At 59.6% G+C, this 14,283-nt stretch overlaps 3 protein-coding genes across 9 annotated transcripts; all 3 read right to left on the bottom strand.

Moving 5' to 3' along the window:
- Positions 1-681: 681 nt before the first annotated feature.
- LOC147055028 (zinc finger protein 609-like) lies at positions 682-9,000 on the bottom strand. 7 transcript variants are annotated; one of them, XM_085915476.1, is made up of 9 exons: positions 8,215-9,000; positions 7,300-8,129; positions 4,883-5,755; positions 4,512-4,728; positions 4,338-4,425; positions 2,341-4,267; positions 1,852-2,233; positions 1,437-1,778; positions 682-1,170 (listed from the first exon to the last, which is right to left on the bottom strand). In XM_085915476.1, exons 3-9 carry the CDS (start codon positions 5,618-5,620, stop codon positions 1,097-1,099), a joined length of 3,768 nt encoding a protein of 1,255 aa, XP_085771602.1. In that variant the 5' UTR covers positions 5,621-5,755; positions 7,300-8,129; positions 8,215-9,000; the 3' UTR covers positions 682-1,096. The 7 variants fall into 7 exon arrangements, with proteins under 7 accessions (XP_085771602.1, XP_085771601.1, XP_085771603.1 ...); XM_085915475.1 differs by having other exon boundaries at positions 7,300-8,364; positions 8,817-9,000; XM_085915477.1 differs by lacking the exons at positions 7,300-8,129; positions 8,215-9,000 and adding an exon at positions 6,902-7,110.
- fem1b (fem-1 homolog b) lies at positions 8,759-12,141 on the bottom strand. Its single transcript, XM_085915486.1, has 4 exons — positions 11,052-12,141; positions 9,827-10,796; positions 9,437-9,760; positions 8,759-9,362 (listed from the first exon to the last, which is right to left on the bottom strand). The coding sequence occupies exons 1-4, from the start codon at positions 11,297-11,299 to the stop codon at positions 9,018-9,020; spliced, it is 1,887 nt and encodes a 628-aa protein (XP_085771612.1). The 5' UTR covers positions 11,300-12,141; the 3' UTR covers positions 8,759-9,017.
- LOC147055026 (relaxin-3 receptor 1-like) lies at positions 11,934-14,172 on the bottom strand. The gene has a single exon (XM_085915487.1). It carries the CDS (start codon positions 13,276-13,278, stop codon positions 12,142-12,144), a length of 1,137 nt encoding a protein of 378 aa, XP_085771613.1. The 5' UTR covers positions 13,279-14,172; the 3' UTR covers positions 11,934-12,141.
- Positions 14,173-14,283: the final 111 nt, after the last annotated feature.

Raw genomic sequence — 14,283 nt, 5'->3', positions numbered from 1 at the left:
TTTCTGATTGGCTGGTTGAGCTATGACGTCACACGGACACAGGTGTACCTAATTACCTCATTAGAGGAAAAAGTTTAAGTGAAAGTGTAAAGTGCCACACCCGCCCTCACCCCCACTTTCTGATTGGCTGGTTGAGCTGTGACGTCACAAGAACGCAGGTGTACCTAATGACTTCATTAGGGAAAAAGTTTAAGTGAAAGTGAAAAGTGCCACACCCGCCCTCACCCCCACTTTCTGATTGGCTGGTTGATCTGTGACGTCACTCGGACACTTTATCAGGTACACCGCCATTTTCAGGTGTACCTAATCACAGGCCATTTCATTAGGGAAACATCATGGTCAAATCTTAAGTGAAAGTGAAAAGTGCCCCACCTGCCCTCACCCCCACTTTCTGATTGGCTGGTTTATCTGTGACGTCACTCAGACACTTTATTAGGTACACCGCCACTTTCAGGTTCGTTTGTGAACTGTAGACAACACAAACACACTAAGCACAAGCGTCACCCTTCAAGAAAATTATTTTATCTTTTTTTATTCTCACTTTAAACCCTACTTTGAAACCCTAACCCTCACGTGTCAGCTGGTGCGAGCGGCTGAATGGCTGGAATGTGAGGCATTTGATGAAGAGGCAATCAACAGGTTTTATTGAGCGCACGTCAATGAGGAGGCGGGGCTCGGGCGTGGTTGGTCCAGCTACATGTCTTTAATATGATCAACAGGAGTAGAAAAACAACAGAGAGAAAAAAAGAAGAGTAGGAAACAAAACCGCATCCAACCTCTTAAAAATGATTCCTCTGTACATTATTTACACGCATGCGCACGGCACGCACGCTACAGTACAGCAAGACACTGAGGGGGAGGGAGGGAGCGAGGGAGGGAGGGAGGGAGGGAGCAAGGGAGGATGCCTGCCCGCCTGCACGCCATTCTCTTCTTGTGGTCTTCAGGACAAATGGCGACTGAGATGAACTTCCATCCTTGGAGCGTCAGGCTGTCGAGGGGGGCGGGGCTAGCGGCCGCCCGCCTCCCCTCAGGCGTTGCGGCGACAGCGTCCTTGCGTGATCGATCTGGTCACGTCCGGGCAGCCGCGAGCCTTTTCTCACCTCCTCGGGGGCGGGTACATGGACGGCGCCGACGCCTGCTGGCTGGCCACCATGGCCGGCGACGACAAACCTGCCGCACGCACGCACACACGACGTCACAATTTGGCTGGACAAGCTCGGCTGACAACATGAAAGTAGACATCTACTGGCAATGAGGAAACCAGGAAGGAAGGAAGGAAGGAAGGAAGGAAGGAAGGAAGGAAGGAAGGAAGGAAGGAAGGAAAGAAAAGGTCCGATGAGGAAACAAAGCAAGGAATAAAGGGGGGCTAGGTGCAAGCAAGCAAAAAGAAAAAATAATAAAAATGCAGTGGCAAACAAGCAAAGATGAGTTGTCACCTGAGGCGTAGGCCAGGTCATACTGTCCGGCGAGGAGCGGGTAGGCCAGGTGGTGGTGGTGGTGATGGTGCGAAGGCGGCGGCGGGGCGCGCTGGGCCGGCGACGAGCGCGGCCGCTCGCCGTCTCGCTCGCGTTCTCGCTCATGCGCCGGCGTCTTGTCAGCGGTGGGCGACTTGCTCTTGTAGTGGCTGGCGTGCTGCTGCAGGAGTTCCAGCGCTTTGGCCTCGCCGCTCGTGGTCCCCTTCACCGTGGGACTGGAACGCGCCGCTTTCTCGCCGCCCTCCTCGGCCGCCGCCTTGCCGGCGTAGGACGAGAAGGAGTAACCGGCGGCCAGGTAGGAGCCTGAGGAAGCAGACGCACGCGGGCGCTCATCTTATTTCTTTTCTGCCTTTTCCTTGTTTGTTTTTTGTCTTACCGGGGTAATTCTGCATCATGACGGGGGGAACGCCCCGGTAGCCGGGGTGGCCGGGTTCGTAGGCCTGCCCGTAGGCGTAGGGTCCGTGCATGTAGGGCATGTAGCCTTGGTGCTGCGCCAGGGGGCTTGCAAACTGCATGTGGGGGGGCCGCGCCTCCTTGGCCGCCGCGCGCTGCTGCTGTTGTTGTTGTTGTTGTTGTTGTTCCTCTGGCGGCGCCCGTCCCTCTGCCCCCTCCTTGGCCTCGTCTTTGTGCAACGCCTCCTTGGGCCGCGGCCGGTCCTCCTTTGACTTCCTGTCGCGCTCGCGTTCGTCCTCCTGCGCTTTGGGGGCGTCCGAGTACTTGTTGGGGTACACGTACGGCCACAGGCGGGCGTCGGGTTCCTGGCAAAAGCAGAGCGGCACTTCTATTGACCATTGGTTTGAGAGCGAAGCTTTTTTTGTCAGCTGTGAGCAGTTGTACCAAAGTTTAGCAAGCAAAGCGGTCATACCTGTCTGTACCACATGGCGGCAGCGGCGGCGGCGGCAGCGGCGGCCTCCTCTTTGGCTTGATGGCCCGCCTCGCTCAGCTTCATCTTCAGCCCCTCGGGGGGCGCGGCGGCAACTTTGGGGTCGTCGCCCTTCACCATGATGACGGACTTGGTCGTCTCGGGCCCCGCCGCCTCCTTGGGCTTGCTTTTGGCCAGTTCGGCGAGGGCGGGGGCCGGCGTCAGGGTGGGCGGCCCCGCCGAGGCTTTGCCCTCCGCCTTCTTGTCGGCCAGCCGCTGGCGCTCCTCGCACTGCTGCCGGTAGGCGGGGCTAGAGGCCAGCAGGTGGGCGTGGTAGGCCTGGTCGGGCGAGTACGAGTAGGGCTGGCCGTAGTACTGGTTGTAGTAGAGGGGCGGGGGGGCGTACACGCTGGGGCGCTGCTGGATGACCGACGGCTGCGGGGGTCCGGCCTCAGACTTCCTTTCCTCCGGAGGCTCCACTTTCACCTTCACCCCCTCTGTCACCTGCGGTTCGTCCTCCTTCTTGGGCGCGGCGGTGGAGGCGGGGCTGGCGCCAGCGTAGGCGGTGGGGTAGTAGGCGTCATAGGTGGGGTAGTAGGGGGCTTCCTTGGCGGGCGGCGCTTGAGGGGGGTACAGGGCCTTCTTGGAGTCGGGCTCTGTTTTCACCTTGACGGCCTCCGCCTTCCCTTCGCCGTCCTCGCCCTCGTCGGAGATGTCCGAGTAGGCGGGGCTGCTGGTTTGAAGCGACATGCCGTCAGTGCCGTTCTGCCCCACGGCGCCCTCCGCCCTGCCGCCGCCGCCACCCAAGGAGGGGCTGGGCGCGCTGTCCGAGAAGCTGTAGACTTTGTCGGCCGCCGCCTTGATGCTGGCCAGTCGGCTCTGCTGAACTTCGGAGGAGCCGTTGAGAAGGGCGTCGCCGGCCTCGGCGTAGCCCTCCTCCAGCCGCGGCCCCTTGGGGCTGTCGCCCTCCCGCCTCTTCTTGTCTTTTTTCTTCTTGTCTTTGGCCAGGGGGCTGGAGGAGGGGTCCACCAGAGAGGGGGGTTTGGATTGGCCGTTCTTTGGGGCCGCCGCAGAGCCCGGCGAGGGAGAACCAGCTCGCGAGTTGTAAGAGAGGGGCACGGAGGGGCCGGCCGGCAGCGCGGGCCGACCGGGCTTCACTCCCTTTGCGGTGGTTTTGTCCGTTTTCCCGCCGGCCGCCATCTTCTTGGCCTTCCTGTCGTCCACGCCGTCGTTGCTGGCCTCGTCCGTCAAGCACTCGGCATCCGTCCCGTCGGGCTCGCCCTCGCCCGTCCTCTTCTTGCCGAGCTTGGGCGGCTGCTTCCCCGGCGACGGCGCGTCGAAGCCCCGCCCTTTGGGTGTGGCGGAGCGGGCCGGGGAGATGGCGGCGCCGTTGCAGGAGGCGGCGTCGGGGTGGTGGCCCGACTCGTCGCCGTATTCGCTGTCGGCGTCGTGCTCGTGGTGGGCGCGCGCCTGGTGGTACTTGAGGCCGTTGACGTGCTTGTACTTCTTGTTGCAGTTGGGGTGGGGGCAATCGATGAGCACCGGCGACGGACACACGCGCTCCAGCGCCTCCGATTTTCCGGCGGGGAGCGAGTGGGCGGCGCCGGTGGAGTTGCTCCGCATTCGCTTGGACGCTTTGGTGTCCTCGGAGCTGGAGGTGGGCTCCATGTCCGAGGCGGGCTTGCTCTTCCTCTTGGCGGAGGAGCAGGGGCTGGCCTTGGCGTCCTCCCCCGGTCCGGCGGCGGACGTCTGGCTTCCGCGCCGCCCTTTGCCGTTGGTACCGGCGGCCCCGCCGCGGGTCTTGCCGCTCCCTTTGTTGTCCGACGACGTGCCGTTGTCGTTAGCGGGCACGCCGCCGGCCGGGCGCATCCGCTTGCCTCGGCCGCGCCCGCCTCGCATCTCCACGTCGCTGGTGGGAGAATCGCAGAACCTGAAAGACACGGGCAGAGCGCTCAGCACGTGGCGGGCGGGCGGGGGCTCAGCTTGGCGCCCAAACCAACCTGGGCGGGGCCCAGTCGTGTCGGGTGCAGTCTAGCAGGGTCCCCACGTACGTCTTGTTCCGCCACGTCACGTTCACCACCAGCATGCCTGCACCGCAGTAACGTATTAGACGCAACCATTTCTCGTGGCGTTCATATCATGGCATTCACGAATGAAATGCGCATCGTCCGAACCGTCTTCGGTCTCCTGCCACACGATGCCCTCCAGGTTGACGCTGGTTCCGGGTTCGCAGGGTCCCAGGCACTCGGGCTCGGTGGCTTGCGCCGCGTCGGCCGTGTTGACCGCCAGCGAGCGCGTGCGCACCATGATCTGCTCGCACGGCGAGGAGATGTCGCTATTGGCCAGCAGGTGCAGGGGAGGCGGGGCCGCCGTGGAGCCGGGCGACTCCATCTGGAAGGAGGGGAGACAAACACCAGCAAGCGTGAGCCTTTGGAGGTCTTGGCAGCCAAGTCAAGAGAAATGCGTCAACTTTTGAGGGAAAACTAGCAAAAAGAGGCTGAGCCCGACAGACCGTCCAATGTTGTCGAGGCGTCTCCGACCTTACCTTGTCCCCACACAGCATCTTCTTCAGGTTGCGGCACTCGCCGCCGCCTTCCATGTCCTCGTCTTCATCGTCCTCCTCCTCGGTCGTCATGGCGACAGGCTGACCCATCCCGGCAGAGTCCAGAGCCACGTGACCCAGCAGCTCGGCGGCGGGGGCCTCGGCGTTCTGCTGGCTTTCGAAGGGCCCGCTGCGGGGGAGAGGGGTCCCGGTCGACGGCAGCGGTTCCTTGTCCACCTCCATTTTGTCCTTCTTAGTCTTTACCGACATCACGTCCTTGTCCTTCTTGACGACCGGCGGGACCCGCATGGCTTTGCCGGACTTGTCGCCCCCCTTAGTCAGAACCGGGTTGAGGTTGTGCGCCGCGGCGGCCGGGTCCCCGGGCCCCCGACCCGGCAGCTCCTTCTTGACAGCGTCCAGCGGCGGCGGCGGGGCCGTCTTGGCGCCGTCTTTGGAGTTTTTAGTGCGTTTGGATTTGGATTTGCTGTCTTTTCCCTGCCCACCAGCGGCAGGACTGACGAATTTGATGTTGTCGGACAGAGCGGTCACGGCGCCGGGGGGGCCGCCCGCCGGGCCGCCCTCCTTGCTGCCTGACATCTCCAGTTTGTCCTTCTCCAGGTCGGCGTCCAGGTCAATGATCAGATTGCCCACACCGATGTCCCACTCATCGCCGCTGTCGTACGCGTCCACCGCACTGGAGTCCGCACCTTTCCCGCCTGCAGGGCCGCTGCTGAGGGACATCTTAGTAGGGGCGTCCCGGAGCGCCGCGAGGGGGTGAGCGAGCGCAGGAGGGCCGCGCTCCTCCCAGCCAGCCGCGGGAGGGACGCCTGCTCAGGGCTGGACCCGGCGCCGCCGCCCCGCTGCCCGCATGGCCTCCTGCGTGACACAACACGTTTTGATAGTAAATACACACTGTAGATCGCTTTCCTCAGGTTTACGTGAAACGACCGTGTATTTCAAAAATACTCAAGGTGCAGCCATGGACCGATGACTCAGAAACTAAGTAGGATTTTAAAAAAATCCCGATTTTGATCATCAATTCACAGTTTAGTGACCTTGCTTGCTTTGCTTCAACTTGTCCAATTCCTTTCGGTGGAGTATAATCCGTAATCAACAGATGATCAAAACAATCAATAGTTGCAAGTTCAGCGAGCACTACAGAAACTACTCGATTGTATCAGTCTACCTTCTGATACTTATATACACTCGATTTTTGTTTGAACTTTTTACCGAAAACTATCAACACGTCTAAATAGGAGTCGAGATAAAAGTTTGAAATGAACACGCATATTTTTACGTCACTACACTAGAGTCACATTTGCCAATTTACGAACATTTGGAGGCTTTTGCTTACTGGGGCGCTATTGATACACATTTCAGGCTGCGTTGAAAGAAAAAGTCAATTCAATGCAAACAAGTGCCTTACGACGAGCCGTTAAGACAGGCAGGCAAGACAGGCAGGCAGGCAGGCTGGCGGATGCCAACACCCGACTAGCTCGCATGCTAAGTGGCTAACAGTTAGCATGTTAGCCGAGAGAGAGAGAGAGAGAAACCGTCGGCCTCGCTGTCACTTCAGCGCAAAGGGGCACGCCGAGAAAAGCTCTCGGCGCCGCCGGGTGGGCACCGTTCGTTAAAAACACGCGCAACGACGGCAACCGCTGCGGCAAACATCGAATATCGAGCCGAGACCAAGCTCCATCTACGGAGGCTTCCATCATCGAGGCTTGCGGTGGCCCGCTGCTAGCTTGCTACCTACGCGGCTAGCGAGATCCATTGTCGGACGCGTCAATTTGGACGAAATGTGCCAAGTCGGACACGCGGGTGCCGCAGTAACATCAATTCACCTCTGCAGCATTGATAAGCACCACTTGGTGGTTTAAAAGCAGTGTCAAAGTTGGGAGCGTGTGCTTGCTTGCTTGCTCGCTCGCTCGCTCGCACGCTCTCTGTAACATCCTCGCAAGTCGTTATTTGCGACGTGACAAGCTGTCGTAGCTTCCAAATATAACAAGTGAACAAACTCACATGAGTAGAAAGCTTCGTTGTACCGAAAAGCTCGACAGGGCCTCGCCTCATTGGCAGCAAACAAATGCACGTCTTCACTTGACAAACAACCAAGCAAGCGGCTCCAAAACAAGCTGGGATGCTCATTTCGGCCCAAGCACACCAAGTGGCCTGAACGTCATTAATATCGGGAATACCCAAGCGAACATGGTGGGAACCAACCAAAAGAGCAAGTGCGCACGTTGGGTCAGACAAGGACGTGTCCGACGATGGAAGCACAGCGCTTAGCTCCCAGCGTCTGCAGACAAAGACGGCAGCGGCTAGCCCGCCGAGCGAGAGAGCGAGCACCAAGCGAGCCAGCCAGCATCGCTTGCCGTCCGCCGCCAAGCCCCAGACGGCGCACGCCCGTGTCCACTTACCCCGCTCACAGTCCCGACGCGGCCCGCTTCACGTGCACTCCATAAGGCCCGGACAGGCCAGGCCAGGCGGCGCGGCGAAACGGCTGGAAGGAAGAGTGGCGAACGTGCTCCTGTTTCGCTGGCTGGATGGCTGGCCTGCCTCAGTGGAGCGCCGCCGTCACACGGCCCCGGGCCCCCACCGGCCTGCGCGCCGCCACCAAGACGCACATCGCGCATTCAGTGAGTCGCAACGAGGGACCGAGCCCGGGTGTCCCATGGGCGGCTAGGATGCTCCCACTTCGTCGCAGAGTGCAAATATTCCCCTTGGAAATCGCGACAAGAGCGCACGAGAAAAAGCTGCGGTGCGGTGCGGCGCGGCTCGGCTCCGCACAGGACTGCTTGGTACAAGGCGAGGGAAAACCCGGAGCGCCGGAACGGACTCGCTGAGCTCAGCCACATGGTATCGGATCAGCCTCACTCTGTCTCTCTCTCACTGGAACGGATTCCAGCTCATTTCAAAGCGACAACATTTTAGTCTTCTAGTCTCGCTTCCAACGTAGCATGCACTCCAATAAAGCAGAACATTTGGAAAATGGACTTTTAATGATTTTGTCATTCTTTGACATTGTTTTTCGTCTTGACTGCTGTCGTTTTGCTATTGTAGTCGTTGTCTGCAATTGTTTTGCCGTCTTGGTCGTTTACTTGGTTTTTGTGTTGACTTCTTGTTGAAGTTGACGTCGCCTCGTTTGGAATACGTCATCATTGTCGTCATTGACGTGGTTTTTCTTGTTGCCATCGAACGTTGTTTGTCGTCGTCACGTGATTTGCACAATGAAGCGGATTCTGAGGCACTTAGTGGGCAAAGACGGAACATTGGTCCAAATCAATCCATGAAATGAAGTCACACAATCAAAATAAAAGCTCGCTCTCACACACTTTAGCTTGACGGAAGGTTCCGTGTTGGTGAGATGAGGTCCTTGTGGGCGGAGTCATCGACTGACAACGTTTGGCCACGTGACACGCCAGTCATGGGACATAGCGACTTTCGAGGAACGAGCCTTTCTATGTCTTCATTTGCGAAGAACACTGGTGGATATTAATAGAAATGAAAAGGTTGCATATTGATTTCGTTTCATTTCCTCATTATTGCGAGAAATCATTCACATGATCGATATGGTGAGCTAAATGAATATCATTTGTAAGCACGGAGCAAAGTGGGAGCCCTTGGCATCAATCGGTACAGTAAGACGGCGTCACTTTCAAAAAGTCACCATTTCGTGCTATCTTGCTTGACACTGCTTTGTTTCTTTTAGGTAGCACGAGGTCATTCGTTGACCTCCGTGCCAATTCATTTTAGTCAAGAACATCAGAAATTTGGGCCACGTCAACTTCATGCAAACTGGGATTGGAAAAGTGATTCGTTTTTTCTAGTGATTGAATGTTTTGCATTAAGCTAGTTTAAAAAAAAAAAATAGAGATGTAGAAAATCAGAATATATTTGCACGTGGGCTGAGAAAACATTCGGATTCATGACTAACGTGGATGTTGCCGTGCCAGTGCCGTGCCGTTGGCGCCCGAGCCCTGTTGCGCCTGTCATCCGAGTGCAGCGTCTCCCGTACGAGCATACCGAGGTGGCCATCCGGCAGCCGGCCGACCATTGCCAAGGCGCCATTGCGACCGACTGCGCCTCCTCCGATAACGACGCCAGCGGACCCACGTTAGCGAGATACGAACGGAGGTCAGTGGAAATCGACAAATTCCTCCAGGCTGGCGGGTATCTGCTTGCGGTAGGAGATGCGGTGGCGCCGCACAGCGCGCGCAGCCAGGCACTTGAGGCTCATTTTCATCTGCGTCTTGAGGAGGATCTCCGACACGCCAGTGGTGCTCTTGTCCAGCGGCGTCTTCTTCTGCTTGTTGGTGCGGTCCGTGTGCGCGCCCGCCTCCACCAGGCTGATGATGATGGCGTGCAGCGTCAGGAAGTCGCTGATGGGACGGTTGTACTGCACGATCACGTGCAGCGGCGTGTTGCCCTCCTGGTCCACCGCGTCCACGCGGGCCCCGCAGTCCAGCAGCAGCTTGGTCACCTGAAGAACAACGTTTGATTGGGGGCGGGGGGGCGGGCCGGGACGTACGAGGTAGCCAACTAGCATCTGCTCACCTGGGCGTTGGGGAAGCCGCACACGTCGTTGGTGTGGAAGTCATCGACGGGCGTGCTGGAGCTGATGGCCAGGTGCAGGAGCGTGGTGCCGTCGCGGGCCCGCGGGTCCAGCCTGACCACGTCGTACACGTGCTTGTTGATGCGGGTGCGCTGCCGCTCGTCGGCGCACGACGTCTTGGTGGCGATGCAGGCCAGGTAGAGGAAAGTCAGCATGTTGGACTCGTAGTTGTCGGCCGCCAGAGCCAGCTCGCCATCGGGCGCCGACTGGGCGCGCGCCATGCTGCGGCTGATCTCCAGCGCGCTGCAGCCCAGGACCTGCTCCACCTGCGCGCCCAAAAAAATCCAACATGTAGGACCGAACAAAAATATGAGGAGAGGCGGCAGACAAACCGCGTCGGGGGCCAGCCGCTCTTTCAGGTGCAGCATCTGCGAGAAGACTTGGGCGAAGCGCAGCAGGTCCTTGTGCGTGTTGCGGTGGCCGCGCTGACGCAGGCGCAGCGCGTGCAGCCACAGCTTGATGCAACGCTCAAACTCCATGTTGTCGGCGTAGACGGCGCCGCGGTAGATGATGGGGTGTGAGACGTCGGCGCTGTCGGCGCCCAGGATGCGCTCGCGGATCATCAGGCCCTCCATGTGCAGCGCGTCGCGGTCGGCCCGGATGGCCTCCAGCTCGGCCGGCGTGCGGCACTCGGGCCGGCCGCCGTAGGCCTCGGCCGGCGGCAGCGGCTCCTTGGCCGGAACGGCGTCGCCGTGGCTCTGGCGCTCGTCCATGGCGGCGCGCAGGTAGCGGTAGGTCTTGCCGATGTCGTAGTTCTCGCGGTCGTTGGCGAAGGAGGCGCCCAGCAGCTCCAGCGCCTCCACGCGACGCGCCGGCTCGCAGTCGGCGTGCGCCAGCAGGAGCTCCACCACATCCTCCTTGCAGCTCTCCGCCGCCACCTTCAGCGGCGTCATGCCGTGGCCGTTGGCCGTCATGACGGCGTGCCGTCGCACCAGCTCGGCCACCACGCCCAAGTGGCCGGCGTCGGCGGCAAAGTGCAGGGCGGTGGCCCCGCAGTGCGCCCTGGCGTCGGGGTCGGCGCCGCGCTCCAGCAAGAAGCGCACCACCTCGCCGTGTCCCTTGTAGGCGGCGATCATCAGGCAGGTGTTGTTGTACTTGTTGGTGATGGACATGTCGGCGGCGTGCTCGACCAGGAAGCGCACTATGTCCAGCCGCCCGTCGAAACAGGCCGCCCGCAGCGGCGTGGAGTTGTTGACGGTGGTGTGGTTGACGTTGGCGCCGTGAGCCACCAGCAGGCGCACCACCTCAAAGTGGCCGGCCCCCGCCGCGCACCACAGCGCCGTCGCTCCCTCGATGGTGTAGCTGCGGGAGCGCAAAAAAGGACACGGGTCAAACGGGCCCATTCCAACGGACCTGTCTCATATCTGCACTAGCACCCGATCAACTCTTTATTTGCCCCACTCTGCCCTGACATCATCCAGAGACTAGTCCATTGTCCCTAGTGACCCACTCAATTCGATGACATGAGCGGCGGCGACCAGTCAGTCCAGTGCTCGCCTCGGCACCCTGCAAGACTTCAATCAGCTCTCGAACGGCTGCCCGCCATCCGTAACTTACCCGTCGAAGCGCGTGCTGCCGAGCTGCTCGGGGTCCACGTGGTAGTGGTCGAGCAGCAGGCGGACCACCTTGTCGTGTCCGTTGCGGGCGGCGATAATGAGCGGCGTGGACCTCTGGCCCGCCTGCTGGCTGACGAAGCCCAACAGGAAGCGAGTCTCGGCCTCGCTGTGGTTGAGCAGCAGCGCGGCCAGCGTCAGGACGCGACCCTCGCCGGCCGCCTTGTGCACGTAGCCGGCCAGAGACTCCATGCGGGCCCGGAACGTCGCGGCCGCGGTTGCTGCCGCCGTCGCCTCCGCCTTGCTCGTAAGTTGTGTCCGCGACGTCCACCCGGCGGCGGCCAGCCGCCTCCCATCAAAATGTCCGAGCGAACCCCCGCGCACGCATGAAATGCTGCTGGGCGTCTCCGTGGCAGGCAGGAGAAAGCGGACGGCCAGAAGAAGTTGGTCGCCCGTCCGTCCGACGGTTTCAGGTTAGCCCAGATGCTAGCTTGTAACGGAGAAAGCCGCTGCGGTCCACTAACACGATGTTTAAAAGAAAAAGAAAAGCAGCGAGTCGTTTCTCGTCGTTCGACGAACCCCACACGCCTATCGTTGTGCTCTATTAAAAAGTATAAAACGTGTCAAATGGAGTTAACGACAAGTCCAGGCAGCACTTTCACTTCACGCTGGTGAGCTAGAAGCAGGAAGTCAAGTCCGACGTGAAAATACGTCCGACTGGCGTGGCGACTGGAACCTTCTTCCAAGAGCAAATTTTCCAAGCATTACCACGCGTGGACTTCCGGTGGATGACGTTACTTCCACTTCGGATTCAAAACAAAAAGCGCCAACACCACCATCCGTTTTGAACCTTTTTGTTTAAAATTCTCATCGGCTCCTCTCTCTCTTTTCATGACATATAACTTCGTTTATTTATGAACAGTTGTTAAAAATGTGAAAAGCGTTTTGAAGGCAGTAGCAGTGGACGGAACCTGCAGCGTATATTGTCTGTCACCCAGCTTGGCAGACGAAGTTTTTAATTTGGTGCCGCCATCTACTGGCCCAGCGTCAGAACGCACTCAAAAGTCAGCCCTATGATTCCACGATGAGCTCACTCAAATTGGGGGAGAACCGCCGTGAGCGCCCTGCGTCCCAACCGGGGCGTGTTGGAGGTTTTCGCTGTAGTCCATGAAATCGCTGAGTGGAATGCCACCGGCGTGCGCGTGATGAGGCGATGCGGGGGCGCGCGTGGGCCCCGGGGCGAGCCGCGGCACCTTACGGAACTTCTCCTTGAGGCGGGTTCGGAAATCCCGGCGCAGGAGGCAGTAGAGCAGCGGGTTGAGGCAGCTGCTGGCGTGCGCCAGGCACACGGTGAGCGGGTGCGCGTACGTGTGCGCCACGTAGTAGGCGCGGTCCCACTGCAGCAGGTTCAGCTTGACCAGGACGCCCCACAAAGTCACGGCCTGGTTGGGCATCCAGCACAGAAAGAAGGACAGCACCGCGATGGTGATGGAGCGGGTGACGCGGGCGCGTCGCCGCTCGGCGCCACGCGCGCGCAGCAGCCTGAGCAGCAGCAGGTAGCACGCGCACACCACCGCCAGGGGCACCACAAAACCCAGCAGGATTTTCTGCAGGTGGTAGAGCGCCAGCCAGGCGCCTCCTTCCGGAAAGTCCAACAGGCAAAGGCACTCCCCTGCGACGTGACGCACCGTCGAGAAGATGGCGGCGGGAGCCGTGGCCACGGTGGCCCCCGCCCACAGCGCGCCTGCCGCCCAGCCAGGCGACCATGCGCGCCCTCGTCCCCAGCGCCCGCCACCCCGAGGTCGCAGCGCGCGCGCCACCGAGTGGTAACGCGTGACGCTCATGGCGGTGAGGAAAAAGACGCTGGCGTACATGTTGAGCACGGTGGCGCTCAGAACCACCTTGCACATGGCGTGACCGAAGGGCCAGCTGAAGTCGAGCAGCGTGTCCGCCGCCCAAAAAGGCAACGTCAGCGCGAAGCCCAGGTCCGTCGCGGCCAGGTTGACGATGAATACGTGGACGGCGCAGGCGCGCCTCCGCCCTTGCCCCCCGCTGCCGCCGCCGGGACCACCGCGCGCCTTGACGAGAGCGAGCACCAGCAAGTTTCCCAGCAGCCCGGCCGCGCACACCAGCGAGTACAGCGCGGACACCAGCACGCGCAGCGCCGCGGAGCCATCCGCGGGCGCGTCCGCTATCGTCCCGTTCCACAGAGCGCTCGCATTACCGGCCATCACCGCGGGCGCCGCGCGTCACATCCCGCCAATTGCAGGCCGCGGCTCATGTCGGCGGTCCTGATCCCTTTGCGCCCGCCTCACGTCCGCGACACCCGCTTCTTTTCACCTTGACTTCGCCCCGCACCTGACTTCGCTGCAGCGCCATTTATACCGATGCGCGTGCACGGGGAGGCGCGTGGGCCAGAGTGGCAGCCCTCGATGCGCACACGTGTTCTTTTCCCATCATCAGCGACAACACACGGGCGCGCGCAGCACACAAACACAAGCAGGGTTTGTTTTCCCATCATTAGCAGCAAAATACACTTCAATCCCACGCACACATACAACATCTGACAAAGAATATTCGGGACACAATTTGCTCACAAGTACTCACGAGGATGAAGATGCTGAGTCGAAGCATGAGTCCTCATTTGCGCGCTGTCGTCGGAATGAAAAGACCGAGAAATGGTTCAACTGATTCAATACTTAAGTGAACAGCAGCTGAAGCTCACATTCCAAATACAATAGAAAGTGTGGACATTTTCCCGTAAATTTGAGCATGAATTAAAAAACAAAACGCGCACCAGATTAATTTCCTGTATGAGCTCGCAGTTGTGTTTGAGGAAAAAACAATCTGTTTCACGTCACTTGTGTTATGTTGACTTGAGCCGCCGCCGCCGCTTAATGAGCAAACAAAGATAAGGAAGGCAGGCAGGCAGGCAGGCAGGCAGGCCCCGTTCGCACCTGCCCTGGGGAAAAAAAAAAAAAAAAAAACCTTATCAGTGTGCAGCTGCTAACACCCGTGTCTTTCACAAAGAGAAAAACATGTCAAGATTTGGAATCATCTCTCTATTTTTCAGATGGCAGACAAAAAGTAGGACGGGGAAAGTCCCGGGGGAAACACACAGAAAGAAAGGCAAATCAGAGTCAATGTCAAGCAGGGCGCTCGCCAGATATCATCCTATGGCCGGCCGGCCGGCTGACTGACTGGCTGGCTACTGGGAGGGAGACTTCTGCTTTGAA

The sequence above is a fragment of the Syngnathus leptorhynchus genome, chromosome 6 (assembly GCF_054491065.1).
Source record: "Syngnathus leptorhynchus isolate UIUO chromosome 6, UIUO_Slep, whole genome shotgun sequence".
NCBI lineage: Eukaryota > Metazoa > Chordata > Actinopteri > Syngnathiformes > Syngnathidae > Syngnathus > Syngnathus leptorhynchus.
The sequence above is the reverse complement of the archived record's forward strand: the minus strand, read 5'-3'. Positions and strand labels throughout refer to the sequence as shown.